A 25,592-nucleotide genomic window follows, 5' to 3' on the forward strand; every position below is an offset into this window, starting at 1 on the left:
ATCTTTACGATTCTTTGAATCCTATCCTACTAATATAATAAATGCGAAAGTTTGTGAGGATGTGTGTGTGTGTTTGTTACACTTTCACGCAAATACTACTGAATCGATTACAATGAAATTTAGCACACATATAGAGGGTAACTTGGATTAACACATAGGATAGGTTTCATCCTATAAATGATAAATCCCACGGAAACGAGAACTATGCGGGTTTTTCTTTCAAAACGCGGGCGAAGCCGCGGTCGGAAAGCTAGTTGTGTACCTATAATATGAGTGACTATTCATTATATTTAATAAAAATAAGTGTCTCTAAAGAGTTCATGTTTGTTAAACTTCGGTGAAAAGAACCGATATTTCTTGGGAATTGTGAAATAAAATTCAATATGTATTTTATATATGACTTTAATTTTCCTGTTACCTGGAAATCACTTACAGATATTAAAAATCTTAAACTATAATTTATTTACATTTTTGATTAATGATACTATTAAATTACAATACATACACTTTAGTTACTAGTTTTTATACAGGTGGTTTAAAAACACAACCTTATTTATAATAACTTATTAAATAATTACCTGAGACAACTAAAGTCCCCTTCTTATGTACTAACTATTCAGTTTCTTTATGCAGGGTTTAATTTTGAAATAATTTTTATTAGGGCCGATTTTTCAATCCTTGGTTAAAATTTATCCGTCCAATAAAGTAGTACACGAACATTTTAAAATGTCACCTGTAATCTGTAAAATACGGACAATTAGAATACATTTTTGAAATGGTAGTTTAATATGTTATTCGACGAATAAGTTTTAACCAAGGATTGAAAAATCAGCCCTTAATCAAAGGTAAAATCCGTAAAATGAATTTCAATATCGAAAAAAGAACACTCTATTAAAAATTATAATATGCCGATACATAATATTATTATGCAGTTTGGTTTATTGATGGCAATAGATTTTTTACAAAATATCGCATCTATATTCATCTTTAGGTGTCTTTTAACCATCTGTATATAGAAATTATTTGATCAATTACACAGTTCTTCACACTTATGTAGTATTTTTACAACCTATATCACATTTCATTTTATATCTATAATATTATGGTTTACTTTAAACAACACATTCATCGTGTCTTAGATACTAAATTACACTGTGTACAAAATTATTTTATTGTATTTGAAAACAATAAGGGCATTTAGACACGAGGCTCATGAAAAATGATTATTGAAAAAAAAGTATTTCAAACTGTTTCAATTTAGTATTATTTGTTTCAGTGGTTTATTTACATTTATTCAAAGTGATTTCCAGCAAATTTTGTATGAAGCGAAAATAATAAACAGTCTTTATAAACCATGTTCACTTTATTCAGAATATTATATTACCATGTATGAACTGCGAAGTTTTATACGCTCGTGTAAATAGCCCCTTAAGTGAAATCAATATAAATCCTGTAATAATATTCTATAAGTGTTTTATTTGTATCTTAATATCGTATTGTCAAGCATTTTATGTACAATTAGATATGTTATTTGATTAGAAGTGTCTTATTACAAATACGTAAATAAAAATAAAGCCCTAATAGGGAATACAATATTACAAGTGAACCATATTATTGAGGTTATCAATAAAATTGATGCTACAAATTACAATAGCGTTCACAAAACTGTACATTCACGTTGTACAAAAATTAATAAAATACAATTTGTCAACATAACTTTCCTACAATGAAGCTTGATTACACATGATGAATTATCTATTTATATTAAACTTTTCAACAACACACAGAGTCCACGAATCTAATAAGGAATCGATTAAATTGTTATGGAGGCACTTTCGCCATTTCAGTCTTTTCTTGAAACACAAATTTATTAATGTTCACACGGTTGTCTCTAAAAGGTCCGGAGATTGTCAACAAAAGCCGTCTTTTAAGTCAGGATAACCTAAATCGGGCAAAGCTTTCCTAGAACCCCTATTATCCATACGACTACTCCTGCCTCGACCTAAGCTAGCGTACCTTGTGTCAGCCAATTTATCCCTTTGAGCCACTTCATCATAATACCTCGCGTCGTTGATCCCTGCGCTATATTTTTGACTAAGGCTGTATTTGTCTATTGTTGCGTATTTTTGAACAGTGGCGTACTGTCTTGTAGACTCTGGAACGCCATTCACTTTCGCTCGATCGTATGGCCTTTCTTCTACTTGTAAGGCCCCGTCCAATCTCGCTTTGAATTCTTTATCTTTTTTTCTGCGTCGCCTACATGCGCATAGAGCGATTGCTACAGCACATATTAATAAGCCAACGCCAGCCGCTGCTGCGACATACGGCGGTGGCAGTGATATACGAAATGAGCAATTAGAGTCATCTTCATCAAATCCTGATGGACAGTGAGCGCTGCCATCACACCAAAGTGTCAAAGGAATGCACGCATTTAGTTCTGGACAGCTGTAATTAAAATGTACAATTAGTATCTATTAGTAGTTACAACAATATTATACAATATGATTAAAAATACTTACTGAAATCGGCAGTCAAGGAGAACGGAAGATGGCAAGACGTTAGTTTCAGAATCATGTTCTATGGATGGCTTTTTCATGATTTCAATCCATTTTATTATATAATCTGCTTGTTCATGTTGCAAAAAATCTATGACATAACTTTTTGCATGTGGTTTGAGAGAAGATTCTAAAGATGTACTAGCCGAGTCCCAACCAGGAGAATACAATTCAAGATTATTAGACGTATCAGGACAAATTTCTCTACATTTTGTTGTATCGTAAGCTTCATATATGAATAAGCGATTCGGTGTTGTACAGAACGGAGATGATGTTGTAATTTCGTACCCGGGGATTTTAACGTATAAATATCTTCCCTGGACAGGTGTGACGTCATCTCCTCCAGGTTCAATAAGCCACGGTCTATGCACACATGCTACTTCAGCTCTAACGCTTTCTGATATAACATGCCTATCGCCAACTATTTCTGGTGTAATAGCAGTTTCTCTTTTGTCGTATAACCTTATTTCCCCACTATTTCCCCTGAGACGTCTGTCACCCCAACCCGTGGAGCAAATAGTTTCGTCTCCAGGTCCAGTTGGTATGAATTTGTATTCACCTTCAAAACTAAAGTCATCGTAATCTTCAGTAATATTCATCATAGTAACCGTGAAATTAATCTCCACCACGGGGGCCGTTAGCGTGTGAATGTGCAAAGGCTCAGAACGGTTAGTACAAAGGCAATCCCTTTTTATGGGAACTCCCTCCCACGGGTATTCAGTAATAATTATCTGTGCGAGACCTTCGCCTCCTATAGTTCTCTTTGGAGGTCTATTACAAATCCAACGACTAGTTCTGGAATCTTTGTGTGTGCTGCAATGTTTGTTTCCGAAATTAGTGTTTGTAAATGTTAATTGGACTCGCTCTCCTTGTTTGGCTTCGAACCTAGAAATAAATAAAACATTCAGATTAGGGCGATATTGTCATTGAGTTATATAAGATTTTGAAATGCACCATAAACTTACCTCAATATGCAAGTAAGATTTTGCGCTCCACCCCGTCCATAGTAAAATATCGCTCTCGGAGCTTGGAATCTTCCAGAATAGGTTTGTGCAGATTTAAAAACTCTATCGCAGGCGGATGTAGAGTCGAGTAATGGTTGTCCCTGCTCGCTGACATCCACGAACTCATAGCGAAGGACGAATGAAACGGGATATAGTGCTGATCCTTGACGTAGCTCCTAGGAAATGGAAAAAATATTTACATATTTTTTTACTTTAGACAAGACCATATTATTATTTATGAAACTCATGATTTACATATATTGTTAAATAATGAAATTAAAGTGTTAAATATTCTGGAGAACTTTTATTCACTGATCTGAATCATTTGTCAAGAAAATAAAATTATTTTATATAAGTTACGATAAAACATAAAATTCGACGTAAATATGTGAATATGAAATCTTCCTTGCATTTGCTTATTTTTGTATATTATAAGTAAAATTTCTTCAAACTAAACATAAAATAATCACACAAGTTTCCCCCTAAAACTTTTTACAAAAGACATAAAACCCAAGCACTAAAGTATTTAAAATTCGCCGCCAAACGATTTACATTCAAGGTTAGCAACACCGAGTAACATTGTGTGCTGGAGCAAAACTTCAAATATTTAGTTAGGAAACTTGCTAAGGTCCTCTTCTGTGTTTAATATTGAATAATAAAGCAGTTGCCGAGTTGTGACTTTAACAACTTGTTTAAAACCGGTTTTCCTATATTAATACAAACTGCTAAATTAAAACTATTAGTATGTTTCCATAAAACAGGAGCTTTTTGTGCCTTCTTTCAATTCATTAACTGAAATGTTAGGGTATGAAATATGAATTAAGTCCCGTATCCCGCCGTGGATTATGGGGCAATGAAATTTTATAGGACTATGTGTTTCTTTGAACTAATGATTTTAACTAAACTCATATTTTAGTAACAACAACAGTCTGTGACTTCAATAGCACGAATGGCATTTATCTCTATCGCACATCACAAAGCAACAATGATGAAACAATACAATTAATTACTTCCTACATATTTAACCAAATAATTTCATTACAAATAATTCACGATACAAAAGTTAACACAGCAACCACAATTTAAGGCTCGCAACTATTTGTTTAGTTCGTAGCATTCGCTATGTGGCAATAATTTGCACGATAAATTATTAAATTCTATGTACCATAATTAGTTGTGCCGCAATCATTCGGTTTCTGACCAACCTTTGTCAAATTTTAATGTGGCATTATTCTCTATTATATTATATTATTTCATATTATATTACCAAAACAATGTAATAAATACAGTTGTTTTTTTTTAAGTTACCCTAAAAGGTTCGTTTTATCTAGCTTTCTAAATTCGAAATGTATTATTTAACACAGAATGACCAATGCCCAGAATACCAAATGAGGTTGTTGTTGTAATACTATCCTTAATAAAAAGCGAAATTCAATCAGCAGTGCATGAGGCTGTTAAAGCATCAATCGATTCTTATATATCGAAGGAGTTAAATGGGATCAGAGACCAATTATCAGTTTTAAATGACTTTCAAAAGACTTTAGATTTCTTATGCGCCGACTATGACCAATTAAAGTGCGAATTTAAACACATTCAAGATACTACTTCGATTTTGAAAAAAGAGAATTCTGTATTGCAATCTAATGTCAGCGATTTATCAATGCGCATTAATTTATTAGAACAACATGCACGTGAGAATAATGTGGAGGTGAACGGACTGCCTGAAAATAAAGCCGAAAACTTAATTTCTGTAATGAAGCAGCTTTGCTCCATCGTTTCCTACCCATTTCAGGAATCCGACATTATAACATGTACACGCGTAAGAAAACTCGACGATTCTAATAAAAGACCGAGATCTATTATTTTTAAGCTCCGTAGTACACACGTTCGAGATGGAATAATATCAGCTGTGTCAAAGTTTAATAATAACACACAAAACGATCGTATTAATTCTAGTTTGTTGGGTTATGGTGGAAATAAGGCTCCTATCTATGTGTCGGAACATTTATCTCCATATTATAAGTCCCTTCATGCTAAAACACGCCTCGTTGCAAAGGAAAAAGGTATAAAATTTGTCTGGGTAAGAAACGGGAGAATTTTGACCCGGAAGGATGAGCGATCTCAACCCATACAAATTAAGAATTTCGAATCTCTTAACAAATTATAATATCATTGCCCTAGGAAAAAGTCCCATATTCAATATTTTACCATTCAATATATATTATCAAAATTTTCGAGGTATGAAAACTAAACTAGATGGTATAAGGTTAATGTCACTGCAAACCGAATACGACATAATTATTGGTACGGAAACTTGGTTGGATTGTTCAGTATTTGATAATGAGATTTTAAATGAAAATTATAATATATATAGAAGAGACCGGCAATCTACGGAATCTATAAAGACGAGAGGTGGTGGTGTTATTATAGCTATATCTAAAGAAATTCAATCTGTTCGTATGCGTCACCTTGAAAGTGTATATGAAGATTTATGGATTTCATTGAAATGCATATCGGAGGGCAAAACTAGGGATATCTTACTATGTGCTGTTTACTTACCTCCTCCAGTGTGTTCTTATGTAGTAGATGGTATTTTGGAAAATATAAGTAATGCTATACAATCGCATCCATGTGAATCAATAGTTATAGGGGATTTTAATATGGGATTTATCGACTGGACGGTGGAATCAGATATGTATTTACGCCCTTGCAACTATGATACTTCAACTGGCTTGTCTCTAGTCGATTTCATGTCTCAAAATGATTTACTCCAATTTAATAATGTTAAAAATCATAACCAGCGAATTTTAGATTTAGTTTTTGGCCGAAATTGTCAGATTGTAGTATCAAAGGTTTCTGTTCCCTTAGCTAGATTAGATCCTCATCATCCGGCAATTAAAATTAATGTAGCATTATCTAAATCTAAATATTTAATAAACAAACCATATGCAAGTCGAAAATTTTTCAAATCTGATTATTATTTGATTAACTCCAAGCTGTCAGAGATAAACTGGGAACAGGAATTGGTTTCGTGTAAGGATGTCAATGCTATGGTCTCAAAGTTTTATAGTTTGATCAATGATGTAATTAATCTTCACGTTCCCAGCCATAAAACAAAAAGCCGAAAATATCCTATTTGGTATAGAAAGGATCTTATTAAGCTAATCTCGGAAAAAGAAAAACTGCGTAAAAGGTTTAAAATCTATAAAAATCCTAGAGACAATCTAGAAGTCGGCATCCTGAGTAAAAGAATTAATAAATTAATTAAATCTCAATATAAAGACTATATAACTAGTATAGAAGCTTCAATAAAGCATCATCCTAAAAAATTCTGGACGTTCATTAAAAGTCGTAGGGGTTGTTCGTCGACTTTTCCCTCTAGGATGAAATTAGGAAATTTGTCTTCCGATACTGGACCTGGCATTTCCGAGCTCTTTGCTTCTCATTTTAATTCAATATTCTCATGTAGTGACCAGCAAGTATTTACCGCGGATAATGATATATATTCACAATTCTCCATATATAATATCGAGGTAATTGAGAGCCATATTCTAAAATTGCTCCGTTCCCTCGATCCTAGTAAGGGCGCAGGACCGGATGGAATCCCGCCATTTTTTATTATTAAAACCAGCCATAATCTTTCCTTTCCGCTCAAAATCATATTTCAGAAATCCCTAGAGTCTTCGATTTTTCCAACCGCGTGGAAGACAGCAAATATCGTCCCTATTTACAAGAAAGGCGATAAAGATGATGTCAAGAATTACCGTCCGGTTTCTCTACTAAACACTTTCTCAAAAATATTTGAACGTTTGGTACTATCCGCCGTTACTCCATACTTTAGCAACCTTATCAATGATTTTCAGCATGGATTTTGCAAAAATCGGTCGACAGTGTCAAATTTACTGCACTATTCAACATATATCAGCGAATGCTTAGATAGTGGCTCTGAAACGGATGCCATATACACAGACTTCAGCAGTGCATTTGACAAAGTCGATCATGCAACACTGTTGGTAAAATTGAAGAATTATGGCTTCCACGGAACTCTCATCCAATGGTTTCATTCTTATCTTCACCATAGGGTTCAAAGGGTGACCATGGGTGGATTCAGGTCTCGTGAATATATTGCGACGTCAGGGGTTCCCCAAGGGTCACACCTAGGCCCGACTCTCTTCTTAATCTTTATCAATGACATATCTAACTGCATTAGTTATAGTAATTGCTCAATCTTTGCCGATGACCTAAAACTTTATCGTAGTGTGAACAATTCTGATGACGCATATCTTCTGCAGCATGATATAAATGCTATTCAAGTCTGGTGTAGGAATAATAAAATGGAGATTAACGCTGACAAGTGCCTTCACATAAAATTTTCTAGAAAAAAGAATTCTTTTAAATCAGCTTACACGATTAATCAACAACCTGTTAAGGAAGTGTCAGTAGTTCGTGATCTAGGTATATTACTTGACAAAAAACTAAACTTTTCAAAGCATATTGATCATATATGTTCTAAAGCTTGGCAGATGTTAGGTTTTATAAAACGAAATACTAAAGATTTCAGAAAAGCAAGTACGATAATTTGCCTATTTAATGCCCTAGTACGTAGTCATTTAGAATATGCTAGTACGATTTGGAATCCGCAGTATCAAATTCATATAGGCCGCATTGAACGCCTACAGAAAGCTTTCACAAAGTACTTAGCTTTTAAGGATCACCGTATTTCGGTTAGGGCAGATTACAGAGATAGACTGGATCATTTTAAATTGAGCTCATTGGAGAATCGCCGTCATTTACTTGATTTATATACATTGCATAAAATTATTCATGGGAACCTTTGCTCTAACCTAATTATGTATTTGAATTTGTCAGTTCCACGCTCTATTCCACGTTACGGTGTTTCTAGTACTTTCTGCCCAAGTCTATCCCGTACCAATTTAAAAAAGAATAGTCCATTTAATAGGTTAATGAAAACGTACAATAGTGTTACCAATAAAAGAAATAGCTTACAACATAGTAATAACGTTGACATTGACATCTTTCACGTTAATTTTTATAGTTTTAAAAATAAAATAGTAAAGGTTATTCAGTGACTGTTTTGGATTTTTGGATTTTTGATGGATTTTTTATGTAATTGACATATTTTCTTTTATGTGTTTTTATTTTATAATTTACTAGCGGTCCGCCCCGGCTTCGCCCGTGGTACATATTAACGTTTTCTCTACATAAGAACCATCCTCGTACTTCAAGGAATATAATAAAAAAAGAATTATCGAAATCGGTTCAGCCGTTCTCGAGTTATGGAATTACAACGAAAAGTGGCATTGATTTTTATATATTAGAAGATGTGTTTTAGCCATGTTTTAATTGAATTTTACATATATATTTTTTTTTATTTCATGGATGTATAAAATTTCAAAAATTTTATTCATGTTATTATTGTAGTATTCATTTTATGTATTCTTGATAAATTTTTAATTGTGTAATGAATTTTATGTTTTTATAACTATGTACTTATTTTTTTTTTCTCGATGGATGATAAATTTGATTAACTATGTATTTTTAGACTTAAAACTGAAAAATTTTAAGACCTGTTTTTTTTTATAATTGTTGTACACGCCTGCTTTATGGCCAATTCAGTTTAGGAAATAATGATTAATGTACTTCTGTAAATCGTATTAATTGAGTCATTATTGGTGTGTCTAATAAATAAATAAATAAATAAATAAATAAATAATACAATTAATGCGATAATGCTTTTTCGTCTGTGATAAAAACTTTTTTTTTGGCGAAATGATATAACAATACTATTATCCCAAAACCCAAACATTTATACAAACAAAAATGAGTCTAGACCTTAAACAGCGACAAACAGACTTATAACCAAGCTACTTATTGAAAATGTTAGCAGTACTTGTCACAATCCTTTGAAACCTCGTTCTCAAACACTTGGCTCGGGTGCAAGCTTTAAAAGGAGCGAGTCTTAATAAACGCGGTTGCGATCATGAGATTTACTGCATTTAATTGTTACGGTTTTGTAGGTTTGTAGCTAAGGTCTTGGCTCCAAATGCACAAGACTATGAGGTAATATAGAACTTAATTTAGTATCTACTAAAAATTTCATCTAAGCTTCCACGAAATGATAAAATGAAGTGCTACAGATATTCGTAGATATGGCGTAGCAGTATCTACAGATGTACTACGCAGGATCTACAAATACATAATACTGATATAATTAAGTTTTGAATGAAACATGTCCTGTTCTAATTCACAATACATTTCCGAGTTTTTATCAATTGACCTCAAAGTTAAGTAACATTGTCATATAGGGTCAGGTATTCGCTATTCATAATTACAAAAAAGTTGACCACTTCATCTACAACGACCTATTCAACATCAAAACACATTGCCAATGTTCAAAACACATTCTCTTAGCTTCCATCTATGAGGCAACTAACTTCCATTCTAGTTCATTCGCTTCTATAGTCCTTTTCAGCTAGGATGATTCCTGTGACACTTCATTGTGTTCCGAATTACGTATTTTATGTTTAAAACGCCAAAATAATTTTAGTGCATAATATTTTTAATTTATGGCGGCATTATTACCAAAAATATGAAATTGAAATATTTTAAGCTTATAAATCAAAAACAGTATTGTTTAGTTTAATATAATGAAAAATAAAATAAAAGAACACAAAAATATAATACCTACGCAATTCGGGTACATGAAATGGATCGTTGAAAAATCATAGAGTTGGAAAATCATATAATCGGCGCCCATCTTGTGATCGTTTATCAATCGAGTCAATCGTCTGTACGAGTGCATCAGCCTTGTATAAAAGTTGCATTTTTATATTGATACTTTACGTGGTATTCTGTTATTGTTACTAATTATTATTGTTGACTTTTTGTTGCTGTTGTTTGCTAAGTTTCCTTAGTTAATTGTTGGCGAAATGCCGAAAAAACTAATTTTGGTACTTTATTCAAATCGATTTCCTTTCCATATAAAATATTATCGATTATCGGAAACAATTGATATGATTTCAGTAAAGACATCTCTACACGTGTCAAAAATCGATATGTCACAGAAATCATCTTAGGTGGAAAGGACTATAAGTGTCGACGCAATCAGTCTTCGTGGCCATTGCTTTAGTCTCAGAAACAAGTGAATGTTGGCATGAAGAGTCAACGTGCTCCTTGCATTATTCACTATGGAGCAACGTGACTTATCTGAGCTCGACTGAACGTACAAATGCTAAGGTCTTAAGGGGATAAAAACTGCGTAAGTTTTCAGTTTAGAACTTTGGTGTGCAATGAAATAGTGAGGTAATGTTTGATTTTGAGGTATATTGTTATTGAGATTTGTCTAGTGTATTCATTGAATTGATAATTTATTGTAAAGCCTTCTTACGAACTTTGATAACACGAGAGATTTTTTAACTAATTTAAGTTTTCTTGATATTTCAGTAGATCAGAGATATTTAAAATATGCTTATGTTTAATCAAAAACAAGGTAATTTCTTAGTAATAAATGAAAAGTATTACATGACCATTTTAAATTATTATATTGAAACTTTTAATTTGTAACATTCAGTAAAGGAAATAATTTTAAGCAAACCATCTACAAATATTTTTCGAAGTGTTAAGAATAACTCGACAATTTATCCTTTGTCTTACAAAAGATTCATGAGTGAACGTGTGTGTCAAGGCATTCAGCACGAATCTAATACTTATACAAATTCTCTAAAATATTACAATCCCGAAGGAATTTTATCTTTCAAGAATATTGCTATAGTTTTATAGGAACCGAATATTATTTTAAACCGACTTCAAAAAAGGAGGAGTTTATCAATTCGGCCGGTATGTTTTTTTTTATGTATGTACACCGATTACTCCGAGGTTTCTGAACCGATTTACGTGATTCTTTTTTTGTTCGATGCGAGATGGTGTCGAATTGGTCCCATAAAAATTTTATTCGGATAGGCCCAGTAGTTTTTATTTTATGAGCATTTTTGTCTGTGTTTGTAAATGTTGCAAGTGTAAGTTTGAAGTCGGTTGTTTTTAACGCAGTTATCACTTGTGTAATATGCGATAGTTTAAGATATTATGCAATATTTTAAGTATGAATTAAAATATCAACAAACATGCGAAATTGGGAACTTCATTTTTTTAATGTGTATAAACCATGTGTAGGTACCACCTACACACGCACTTTCAAAATTTTTAAACGTTTGATTACTTGAAGAAAGTTAACTGGAAAGACCAAACATTAGTTAGCTCGATTCTAATTCGAACGATCACAATTTCCTAACGAAACACGACTTTTTACTGCTGCTATTAAAGTATACCAAATAGCAATGTTAAAAATACACAAACACTCTTCTATTCACCAAAGTATGCATCTAAACAGATGGCGGTAACTAATGATTCCACGTCGCGATGGTGCGTCATATTTTTCAGCAAAATTGCGAGTTTCATACAACCAAGCCATGCATACTTGAGCGGACAGAAATGGAGGTACAATGTTGACTGCAATATGTAATGAATGAAGCGCAACAAAAGGTTCCTTCAGACCTTTATAAGATTCGTGTCGCAGCTGCACTTTCGTGATATTGAAAATTTAAAATGTACCGCTCGATCCGTGGACCTTTTTTAGACAAAGTTTATTAATGTTGGAAACTTTGTCCTTTGAAATAGTCTTTTGAGTTTAAAATCTACTTTTTGATATTTTATCTTATGATCATAAAATATAATCAAGTGTTATGCAGCAAAAGTCCAAGTCCAGTCAAGTTTTACGGTAAAAGTAAGTAAAAACCAATATAATATATTAAAAATTATAATCACTAACATTTTATAATGTAATTTTTTCGTACATTCTCATGCTTATCAAGTGACGAGTGGTTGCCATAAACGATAATGACCAATAAAGAGATAACATAACATAATATTATGATCAAATAATATTGCTATCAACATTATTTGGAGCACCCTTACAATAACATATTTTGTTGCTCATTAAAACTATCATTGCGTTAATTATGTACTTCCATTCTAAATTATACATTAGAAAATTAACCTTATCAGTACACGATAAGCTCTTAATTACATTGAATGTAAATTTATGCAATTTCTCGTCTTTGTTGGAAGCACGCTCTCATGTGAGTTTCGAGATAGTAATTACATCATCACATTATGTAAGATGTATTTACCGTTTTTATGGCTATGATATAATTTTTTACAAATTATATTATCCTATTAAAAAAAATTATTAGTTCACTGTTATTGTTTAATTTAGAGCTACTACCTACGGCTCCCGAGAAAAAACAAACTTTTCAATGAAATATAAATTTTGCAAAATATATTTCTTTAATTAATTGGGAGTTAATAATTATAAAATTGCCGTAATAATTATAAATGTAGGTAAAGTTCTTAATTCGGTAAAGCGATTTTAATTTTGAGAGTGACAACTAAGTCTATTGATGTTTTTTTTTTTGGTTTCAAGGCATTCATTTTATAATTATGTCTATTCTTAAATACCAAAACAGAAAAAAAGGTCGCGTCAAAGCAATAAGAAGTTTCACTTCTGACTTGTGTGCTCGGCACACACGCTCATTTTTTCTTTAATTTGTGCGAGTTCGATAAATCGTTTTACACGTTATACTAAATCCCTAATAAGTGTCACTCTGTATCTCAAATTCCCACCAACAAAGCCACAAAACTTTAAATTAATTATGGATAGGAAACCAAATAATTAATCACACATCCTCACGAATTAATTAAATTGAAGTTGGCATATGTTTCGTAACATTAATTGTAGCACAGAGTCGGTTGACGCGGCATGATTGATTCAGCCGACGTTCGCCGCAAATGCATCTTGCATGTTTGGATCTAACACGGTAGTGCAGTTCTGTTCAAGCAATCTGGCCAAATTTCAACTAATAGGAGTAAATCTGATGATTGTGTCGGTGTTTGGTTTGATCTTAACCTATATAATACCTAAATGAAAGCGGACATAGATAGAGATAGACACCACTGTGACTCAGAATGGTTGAACGAATTTTTTGGAAAATTATATAAATGGCTCTGGTAAAAACGGAGCGAGCAATTAAACTAAGAGAAACAGAAAAAAGCTAGATAAGAGATTAAAATAAAACAACTGATTATTCTCCTTGTGCCCACAATCCTTTAAATGTTTTTATGTTTACTAGCTCCGTTATAAATTAATAATAAAATAAAATCCAGGTTTCGCAAAATAAGCAAAATATTAAATTTCACGTTAAACGCAAAATAAAATTCTCCGAATGCGTAGGCGATTCAAATAAAGGTATCATATTCATTGTTCATATTATAACAAAACATTTATTAAATTGATATGGTCAATATTTAGAATTTAAACAAATGTTGAAAAGTTTCAATATAAAAGTCCAAAAAGAACAAAAATAAACATTCTCCACTTAAACATACGCAATTTAATTTGGGATAAAACCAACCAACAACTATTAAAAACAAATTTAAATTTCTATAACTACCTGCAAAATAGTCAAAGCTGGTCCAGTCGTAATGTAGCTTTCGGAGGGAGCGCACGGCCGCGTCGCTCTCGTGGCGTTCGAAAGAAGAGCATGGTCGCAAAGACGAGGCGATTCTTCGCGACAGAACGAACCCAAAAGCGATTTCTTGTCTGTCATCTCCAACTAAACAAAACATATCCATCAATAAATATAATTAAAAAAAGATTTAATAAGATGAACACATAAAATTATGGTATTGTCACCAATTTGATAAGACACGTTTAGTGTACAATTTTTTTGTATTAAATCTGTCCGTTTAAAGCTACTCAAAGTTGAGTCTAAATGAATTGATTAAATACAAACAATGGAGAAGCTACTAAAAAAGCTTGTTGATAATCAAGCGTTACTAAGGGCCATTGATTCATATCCTGGCCAAAATATAAATACATGTATTATTCCATAGAATTTTTTAACCCGCGTTTCATTTCAGTACAATCACACAAACTTATCATACAAATATCGATTCCAAATGCCGAAGTATCTTTCGAACAAATACATCACGTATAATTAAGGCAGCTGTCTTTATCCACAAAAGTGATGGTTGTATTGAAATACCTGTGTTATTAAGGACAATTAAACTAAATTAGAGTTATAAACTATTGATTTTGGTAATTACGTGTGTACAGTAAAAGTTAATTTGATATTACAGTATCTAACTCAGTCATTACAGTATCTAACTCAGTCCTCGTAACTATAGCTATGTTATGTGAGCCTCAGGCAATAGGAACGATATTAACAGTAAATAAGGAAATAAAATATTGCAGTACTATAGATTGTTTCACAACACGACTTTAGCGAATGGAATTTTCTAGCACTTTGTGCAAACTAAATTAAGTATTGTTTGACCTTTTTAAAATCTATTTCTCTTCTTTCCTTCTTCTCTTTACATACATAGGAAAATTTTCCACTAGAGAAAATTCCGTCAGGCAGCGTATAACACATTCATTTATTTTATCAAATCATGGTGATTTGAAAAGATACTCTTAAACTATTTCAAAAAATTCGAAATTCAATACAATAACAATGGCCATTCATGTTGCAATATGAATACCGATCTAAAAATATGTTAGGAAATATAATAGAGCTTCTGCTGCACAAGTATCGATTTAGATTTAATCTGGCCGGCACTGGTTCATATCTCTAACGTTCTCATTGTTCAACTTAATCCACGTAACATATCGGCTACGTTTTATGCTGAATACGCAACCTACTTCTGAAGTATGTAAACCGGGAAGTGATTTGCTCTGACCAGGTGCACTATTTACTACCTCGAAGCAGAAAACTTCTGATTGAAGTGCCAGCAAAAAATGTTTATCCATTCTTAATGCAAGTGGAATGAATGAAACACCGCAGTGCAGAGTAGCAAAGAGTGTTCAGACACATTAAAGAAAATTAATGTTTGGCTCCGCCGTCAAGTAGCTAGGTAGCGGTTGGCAAAGTGAAATGGCTCGAATAAAGGCGGCAAGCGCGCCACCCAATTTTGTATCGTCGCTCTGTTCTAAGCCCCACACGAGTCATTGGCGAGTGCGTCTATATTTCATTACTCTGTTAACATTGAAAGGTAAACACTGCTTAAATTTTGATGTTTCCGTATATTTATTGAAACGTGATTCGCGTTGATTCGATTTACTGACTGCATAAAATTTACAGGATAAATATTTAGTAATATTTGTTCATCGAGAATTATGTAAATATAATGCCTAATGCATTGAATTATAATTGAACTTACAGTAAATAATATGTTAAATACCTTTCTATCAAGATCGGCATCTGGAGCGGCACCATCCCATATAGTGAGTTGCGAAGAACAGTCTTTTTGTTGGTCAAAACCGGCAGGTTCTGTTCCTGCGGCGTGATACTTCACGAAGGATACCCAAACCACTTCATTTGTGCGACCCTGTGATGAAAACACAATTTAATATACACGGTAATAGAAATGAGCAAGCAACACGCAAAAATATGTTTACTGCCTACTTATAACGAGCCGTGATGGAATGCACTACGCATGAATGTATTATTGCCTAGCTTGTCTTAAACGTAATAAATTATATACTAAAACCTTCCTCTTGAATCATTCTATCTATTAAAAAAAACCGCATCCAAATCCGTTGCGTAGTTTTAAAGATTTAAGCATACAAAGGGACATAGGGACCGAGAAAGCGACTTTGTTTTATACTATGTAGTGATTAAAGAAATTACATTAACAATGTTATATATCACCTAGAAGATTGGTAGACGGAATAAGTTACGAATTATAAATCTTATCTAATTCATTACAACTGACAATCGCCTGACTACAATAAACAGTATAACAATAGATAAATATATCTCAGAAAATACGAAGAAAACTCTTATTCAATTCCATTATATCATTCTCCAAATAGACAATGCTTAATGCTTATAGCGAGATGTAATGTAGAAGATCTCGTATTAAAATAAGTCAAGGAACAAAAAATACAGCGTCTGTTACACAGAGGTAATTCCGAGTCGCGTAACTCCGAATGGATACTATTCATCTTAAGACTTGGATTATACCATATTATTAAAAACGAGGAAAATTTACATAGAAAACGTTATGGGGGATTCATAATAAAGCGCTTCTTAACTGTTTATCTTGATTTAGGGGTATTGTTACAGTTTTATTATGATTTTGCTTTTAGCAATCGTTATTATAATGAAATGAATCCCGGGTTAACAGAAAAAAAACGACGTGTGGCACTCGGGGACTGCCGTGGTAAAGCTATTGCATGCTATGCCTTCAAGCGACACCTCCGCCTGTCGGAGTGGGTAGCGTGAGGTTTTTTCGTTACGGAATTTCTCGATTCGGTCCCCGCGCTCAAGGCCCGCGATAGAAGCTATGCAATAGCTTAAAAACAAAAATACAATGACAACGTTTGTGTTTATTAATTAAATTAAAATAGGGACTTTCAAAACCTTTACTAATTATTTTAGTATCGTTAAATGATAATTATTGCATTAAACACAGAACAAGTTTAAAAGGTATAAAGTAACTACGGAAATGTGTTTCTATTTTACTTTCAAACAAATAATATAAAGTTCATAACACTGGGAAACTAACTGCTCTCATTCTATTCGAGTGTCTACAAAAACATTTATTTTCATATCCATTATTAAATCTCACTAAAGCAGAATTCGAATATATTTCTACATGAATAAACAATTTAGTTGATGATGTGAATCGATTTTATTTGCGTCATTGGTTTGAAGCGAAGTCTAATGAACCTAAAATTTGTTATAACATACTACACAATATTATGAGTAAAATGTTATAACTATGACGCGTATATAACAGCGCTATTCAGTATTCATACATCGGTTATCAAAAGTAATGTTCAGATATCATAAGCGAGTTCACATGAAGTTTTTCTTAAAATTGTTTATGCTTCTTGAACTCCTGAATGTGGATGTGGGAAATGGGGTAGCCGAGTATTGATTCGTCTTCTATTTTGATAAAAATTTAACATTTTTAAATTTGCAGTTAAAAATTGAGACCCCAAATCTTCTACTAAAACTTTATAGATAGGTTTATAGGTATTACCATCACCATAACCAAGTTCTTACACAAATCAAATCAATCGCAAATCACACATTCCTACAATACATCAAAGAAAATCCATACCAACCTGAAAATAATAAACACACGACGTGTTAGGAGGCAAGGAGTGGCGAGGATTCCTCAAGACGCCACTCGTATTGTCAGCAGAGCGGAGGACGAACCGACACCGGCCGTCCGAGCTCACGTACGAGTGCGAATCTTTGTCCACGTACAGCACCTGCCAAGTAAATGTTATATTTTTATTCTGTACTAGCTTCCGCCCGCGACTCCGTCCGCGCGGATGTCGGTCTTCGCGTGGATGGTTATTTCTCCATTTTGAGTACCTCTGTCAATAACATCTTATAAATATCTATTGGACCCAATTCCCAAATACGGCTAGGCCTATAATAATACGCAACGTGTGTTCGCGGTTCTACGGAACAACGTCTATGGATAAAACTGAAAAATTAAGATTAATTTTTTTCTACGTATTTTTCCAGGATAAAAAGTATCCTATTTTACGCCCAGGATAATAAGGTATAATTATACCAAGTTTCATCGAAATCGAACCGCTAGTTTTCACGTGATGCCTTCACATACAGACAGACAGACAAAAATTTTTTTAATCACATATTTGGGTTTGGTATCGATCCAGTAACACCCCCTGCTATTTATTTTTTCAATATTTTCAATGTACAGAATTGACCCTTCTACAGATTTATTATATGTATAGATTGATTTGTGTTGAATAGTGCTTGTGGATTGTGTTGTAATGTATAAGGTTTTATTGCTTGTGATCTGTCTTTATTTCTATCGTTATTTGATGGGTGTCTTATTAATAATGTAATTTGCAAGTTGAATTAAAGAATTTTGTTGTAAACAGAATTCAGTTATAAGTCAATTAAAGCATACAAGAATCCAACTTGTAAAAAGTGTATTATAAAATGAAGTAACCCTCAGATTTATTAGCTTTTACGTCATTTTAATTTTAAAAAGTATCAAAGGATGTTCCCTGTGTATATCAATGAAGAAAACGTGATTTAGATATACTTTTGATTCCAAAATTATACACTGTCTAATCCAACAGAGCGTTTAGCGTATTCATAGTACATTATAAAGAATTCCACCGCCCAAATGAATGGAATTTAGAATATTCTAGAATGTAGCGAGATATTTTGTAATTAGTCTGTATATAAACTAAATTTTGTTTTGTTTTAAACAAGCTGGTATTATAAATATTATATCTTTAAAAGTAATTTTCTTTTTAATGCTGTATTTAAAAAATATAGATCAAAAGAAATTGTAAAGGAAATAGGTTAAAAGTTTGTAATTAAGGTTCATAGTATATAACAAACCTTTGACAAATAGATATACAATCTTGTACTCTATCAAGGTAGTAATTATATAGAGTTATAATGATAGTATAGGTTTTTCTTTGATTTATTGATGTAAAATGTTTGTAAATATGTTGATGTAGAATTGTAGAGTGAGTGAGATATTGATTTATATTAAAAATATAAATCAACTCATAACAAGTAATCAGTAGGTGCCTCTATTTCAATATATATCTCTTAAACGACTCTTTCTCTGTACAATGTACATACTTAATTTTAGTTAAGAATTATAACACAGTACTTGGATTACAAAAAAGTAAGTTACGATACAACACACTGAACAATACTATATTTTTTGTAAAACGTTTGTGTTCATTTCTCACCAGAAGATAAAACACACACACAAACATATCATATTACGCGTTGTTGCATTTATCAAATGCAATTTACAAATAGCTTACCTGAACTTCAAGCTCGAATCCAGGCAGATAGCTCAACGGTACAGGATGGAAAGGATTGTCATATGGGGACGTATGAAACTCCAGTAACATGTTCGGACCTCGGGTGATAATGTCTGGAACTGCGTCACCTCCACAGAGCCTGACTAATACAGGCGAGTCGCGGGTCGCCCCATCCCATACGGTCAGGTAATCTTGTACTACATTACATTGGTCCCAGATCCTGCAATTTCCTCGTGTTAATGTTTGTTTAGGAAATAAGGAGATTTATTTGTGATTTTATTAATCTTTATTTTTATTTTTATAACAATAGATTTATAATGCAATTTTATGTGATTTATTTAGACGATAATTATTATGCTAACAGCTAAGGTATCATAGGTAAGATATCATCATGATCAATATTTTCTTTTCTGGATATTTTGGAGAGATTATGTAATAAATGTAGAAAACTTACTTCAGTACTCGCTGACTTCTATCATATTTGACTATTTGGTCTTTGATATGTATCTTGTGACTGTTTGTTTGTCTGACTGCCAATAGAACATGTTTGTTTGGAGATGCCTGAAATAATTAATTAAATTAGATACAAGAAAGAGTAATATACCTAATAACATAATGCAATTAGCAAATTAACTATGTTACAGATAATAGATATATAAACAGGTTATGCTTTATGATAAGGTAAGAGAAATATCTTACGATCTATCTTGACAGTGAAAAATAATATTACAATGTTCGGAAATAATTTCAAATACAGTAGTTTTAACTTATGGGATGAATAATGAAATTAACGTGTAATTTGTTTAATTTAAAAATTATAATGGAGACAATAATCAACGCTTAAATTATTGAAACACACGTAACAAGTCTTTTATTCATATTCATTAACTACCGTATTATACAAAGGCTTGATCAATGCAAGATTGTGAGCGAAAAATATCAAGGCACATTTTCATCTGCGCCGTGCACTGTTAAAATTCGCGAGCGTTTTAATATATTATGTGTTGTGTATGTAGCGTACTCTGGTGTGAATTTTAAATTAAATATTAATACAAACAGCCGCATCAACCACACAGCCTATTGTGCGCGGGTCGCTCGTTTTCATGTAAATTCGTAACGATTTTAACCCAGATCTATGGCGCATACGAATTATATTGCTTTTGTTTTTTATTACTCGGTCAATTATACGTCACTGGTTATTTATAGCTTTGATGTTCAGGCTTGCGAGAAAATTCCTCTGCTGATATTATGTGACTTACAATTTGAAGTTGAGTTTAAATTACAAATCATAATCGAGAGGGTTATTATGGTACATTATAATGACTCGATGATATTAATGATAGTTAAGGTAACAAAAGCTATAATAATTTATATCGTTTACTGATTGTTCATGAAGACGGATATTCAAGTGCTTTGCCTACGAATATGAAATATACCTATATATACATATCAACTTTATTATGACAGTATGAACAATGAACATGTTACTCCAAAATCATATCATCAATCAATCTGTAAATATTCTAATTCATAAATATAGAGCTTTCAGAATAGAAGATAGGTAATTATTTTTGTTTTTTCATTACTCGCTAATAATTATTTAGGTACCTATTTAGATATATTTAACCAATTTTAATAGTAAAATTTTATTTTTAGTACCTAAATCAATTAAGAACATTTTCGCTTGCCCTCAAGAATCCTGTTCAGTGCTTTTCCCATCTGTTTCAAAAATATGACATTTTTCTTAGTTGCAATGTTAAAGAAGGACAAACAAACAAAGAAGGCATTAACGATAGTGAATGAATAAGCTATGCCAGCTGAAATTCTCCTAGAAAATAATAATAGCATTCAACATCTCGCGTAACTGCCATATTATTACAGAATAAACAAACTAGTTTAATTATAACGTATTAAGGATAAACACACAACTTCGTCAACCGCACTAAACATATTTACTTGATAAATATACCTCATATATTATTATACGATCAATATTAGCGGGAAGTTTGCCTAACTAGAGAGCGTGGCACGAAAATCATAGTAGTGTTGTAAATTACGTATGAGCTTGTATCATAGTGTAGATTCTATTAAATAATATACTATTGAAAGTTTGAATGTATGCCTTAACACTATACATTATCGGATGAGATCGATGGTGTATATAGTAACGCGTTATAGATACAGTCCAAAAGTATAGGATTAGTCTCTGGCAGTTTCTCAGATATAAAATTCACATTTATTACCTTTCATAATAACAATCGGTGCGTAAAATACTTGTATTCGCAAAGTAACAAGGTAAGAAAAAGATATATAATATATCTTCTTCTACTAACATTTTTTTATTCTTTATAGTAAAAGTAGTAAGTCGCTATAAAACGAAGCTTTTGAAGAGTTGATATCAACCGCAGCAACACAATTATACCCAAATGAGGGTAGTTGGATCGATACCATCAATTAAAAATTCACCTACCAAGGTTCTTCAACTACATTCAGATAAAATGCAACTTACTAGCATTTTTTTAACTAAGATATTAAGACTATAATGTAGTTGTTCCTTATCGTTTAAATTAATAAAGCGTTGGTAAAATTCATGTAGCAGATCTTGATCTTCAATGTGTTTCGAGAAATTGTTAACACAATTTCATATCAAATATCCGCAGTCTGATATATAATATATTTGATAGGCTAATGCTAATTTTGTGGTAGATTGAATCAAGGTTTACGCTATAACATTGACTCTACCTAACTTACTAAACAAGGTTATTAATTCTCCTTTGTACGAACTGTACGAATTCGGTTTCAATTGCTCTCACAATATACCTAAACTTAGTAATACTATACGTTACTAACTTATCATAATAATATTATAATATAATATATTTGATGTTCGATACAACAGACGTGTATGTAAAGATGATCAAAATAGTAAAATGAATAAGCATTTATCCAATGCACCAATGCAATAACCAATCCCTGATTACTTCCGACGGGAATCCTAAAACATCATACCATTTCATAATCCGCTTACCTTTGTGTGTTCTATGCGATAGGTGCACGTTGCATTCCTCGGGTACACGCCAGGAAAGTTCGGTGACTGGATACGGCAGGCGCGAATATCGCACTCGCTCAGGATGCGGTCGCAATACGTGCCAGGGACCCGCTCCCCCCTCCAGGCCCCCACCGTCGCGTTGCCGTACCGCAACCGCGCCTCACTCCGTCTTAGGAACTTGTATGCCAACTTGAAGTCGAAATTGTATCCAACACCCTACAAACGGGCTCCATTTGTAATTACTGACGCATCACATTTGCGTAATTTCAATTGTCATAAATGTCGTGTCTCACATTCTAGTTCATTTCAAGCATACGCTACACATAATACAGTACGATTTCAACATTAATTATTATTGAAAAGAAAGAAAAGAAAGAAAAGAAAAAACATTTATTGCAAACAACAATAAATAAATAAAAACAAATATTGCACGTTCTGTGTTTGATATTACAATTTACTCATATTTGAAATTACATAAAATCGCATCGGTTGAAGTATTCGAAGCCTCCGGGGATTCTAAACGGATTCCTTGGCTCGAATTTAATTGCCTTTATTAAATTATAGTATTAGAACGTAATAATATTCATTATCGTAATTGGGGAAGCTTAGCGGGCGATCCCGGGAGTGTTAGTAATCATCCGCTAATTAATTGATTGAAAGTTCAACCCTTGCATAGCTAAAATAAGATAAAGGGGCCATTGAGCCGGTAAAATTAGGCCGATGAAATATTAGTCGTGTTCGAGCGTGATCCTGTCGTTAGTTGTGTCACGTCACTGGAACATAAGGGGTTGCTTAGGGCCTTAATGAAGATAAATACCGTTGTTCATTTATATGGATAAACTTTGCAATGTGCTGAAACTGTTAATTAACGTTTTGTGTCGATGCTAAACGTATGTAGTTAGGCAGGCAAACATAGGCAAGCTTACGTATGTAGAAGGTTCGGAATAAATTAATTGAACCCACGTACCGTAGACCGTCGTACAAATTGGTGCCTGTTCTATTGTTTTAGACAGAGCTTTTAGACTTAGGGTTTAACATGACTAAGACAAATTTAGGATTAATGTCCCCACCTTTGAAGCGAGTTTACAAATTAAGGGCATTCATGTCATGCTTTCTGCTTTAAGGCTGCTCTTTTTTGTTTCATTATTCGTCGAAACGGATTTTACCACAAACTACACCAAAAGTTGTTCAAACATTTTAAAGTCTGACAATATTCTAACGCGCTACAAGAATTGTAGCATTTGGACAAATAAATTGACAAAATGGAAGCACGTATAAAATAATATTATTATGTCAATTTTATCACTAGTCTTCCCTTTTTAAAGCTACGGGGAAATAACTTTGACAGAACCACGAACGTGAATCGAATAATCAACTGCGCAGGCAAAGAATAATATAATGTAGGTAAGTTTAAATTATAGATATACATTTAAAAATACTATAAAATTACACTTGCACGATAAAAATTCACGAAATAGATATTGTAAAAATTGTGAATTATTTAGAAATTTTGTTTTTTGTTTATTTATATACTACTGTCTGTATCTGTTTCTATGAATATGAATCCGTTTATACATTCAGTAAGATAAACAAACGTACAACACTAACATTTTATTTACCACCCTTATTACATTACTATTTGTACTACTCATTACATACACTATTACTTATTACATACCTGTTGACTCAATCTATCAAGTCTCAACGTCATATTAATAGAACTAGATTCGCTGAAGTACACCGTGTACCCCCACGCTGATCCGCACCACTGCCCCGTGGGGGGCGAGGGGCTGCTCTCCACGATCGTCATGTGCCCATCGGGACACCCGTCAGATGTGAACGACACAAATTTACCAACTGTAAACGTGTCGAAAGTTAACTGCAACAATGGGATAGTGGTCAATATTTTAACGTGGCGAGTGAGTAGGGTTAAGCCACGGGTGCAACGTTTTGCATTGACAGTAAATTATATCCCACCAAAAACATTTTCATGTAAAATGTTGCCAAGATGAGCCCATATGACTCGCACTGTCAAAAAGTTATCAGATCTCATGTAGAGCCAAGCTTCTAACACTACACGCCCTAACTCTACAAGGCCTAACTTCACAAACTCTACACCTTAGTCAAAATATGTGGCTTGGCCATTTCGCTACATTCACATCGGCGTAAGGTGAAAAATTAATTCACTGTTCATTACTTTTGTGTTATACAATAGTTCTTGTAGTAACGAACGGCCAAGCCACATAATATTTTGACTAAGGTGTAGAGTTTGTGAAGTTAGGCCTTGTAGAGTTAGGGCGTGTAGTGTTAGAAGCTTGGCTCTACATGAGATCTGATAACTTTTTGACAGTGCGAGTCATATGGGCTCATCTTGGCAACATTTTACATGAAAATGTTTTTGGTGGGATTTCATTTCTTTTTGTAAGTTGTTTGTAACAAAATTTAAAATGTCGATTAAATTTTTTTTAACAAGGAGTACATATACATATATATCTCTAGGGGAACCAAGTTTTAGATTATTAGATTAGACCTCTAGCGTCATCAAAATTTAATTTAAAATTACAGGTCTCATACAAACTCCCATCCCCTAGTTTAAGGGGTTGGGGGATGAAAGTTACAAGTTTTATAATTTTTTTGTTGTTTGTGTGCTAATCCTAGCTTACATACAAAATTTCAGCTTTCTAGGACCTTAGGAAATACCTTAAGAATTTTGATGATCATCAGTGAGTCAGTGACGAAATTAGCGTTTTTTAGATATAAATAAAATCTGAAGTATAAAAGCTAATGTAATTAAAACTTAATATGTTCAATAAGTCCGCTATTGACAATATATCCCGAAAATTTTGTTGATCTAGCATAATCCAAACCCAAGTTATGAGGGTTCAAAAAAACGTCGAAGCGCTTCGAGAAAAGGTAGGTAGTGCCCGTGCGCTTCGCCTGTTCGCTTGGCTCGTCTTGGCGGGGGCACTACCGTGCCCCCAGATACTTTAGAATAGTCTAGAACCGCTAGAATGCTAGAACCATTAGGTATGTTTAACATGCTATAAACCCAAATTCCATAACTAAAG

At 33.0% G+C, this 25,592-nt stretch overlaps 1 protein-coding gene across 2 annotated transcripts in view; it reads right to left on the bottom strand.

Annotated features, from left to right (window-relative positions):
* Nucleotides 1-424: 424 nt before the first annotated feature.
* LOC123696019 overlaps nt 425-25,592 on the bottom strand; it is a 123,318-nt gene continuing 98,150 nt past the window's right edge. For both annotated transcript variants that reach the window (XM_045642002.1, XM_045642001.1), the window contains exons 4-13: nt 24,203-24,403; nt 22,504-22,740; nt 19,930-20,036; nt 19,476-19,695; nt 17,769-17,918; nt 15,875-16,021; nt 14,086-14,247; nt 3,521-3,735; nt 2,520-3,440; nt 425-2,445 (exon numbers count right to left, since the gene is read on the bottom strand). In XM_045642002.1, the coding sequence (XP_045497958.1) occupies nt 1,911-2,445; nt 2,520-3,440; nt 3,521-3,735; nt 14,086-14,247; nt 15,875-16,021; nt 17,769-17,918; nt 19,476-19,695; nt 19,930-20,036; nt 22,504-22,740; nt 24,203-24,403 (2,895 nt within the window). In that variant the 3' untranslated portion in view covers nt 425-1,910. The remainder of the gene's footprint in view (nt 2,446-2,519; nt 3,441-3,520; nt 3,736-14,085; nt 14,248-15,874; nt 16,022-17,768; nt 17,919-19,475; nt 19,696-19,929; nt 20,037-22,503; nt 22,741-24,202; nt 24,404-25,592) is intronic.

Source organism: Colias croceus, chromosome 12 (assembly GCF_905220415.1).
Source record: "Colias croceus chromosome 12, ilColCroc2.1".
NCBI lineage: Eukaryota > Metazoa > Arthropoda > Insecta > Lepidoptera > Pieridae > Colias > Colias croceus.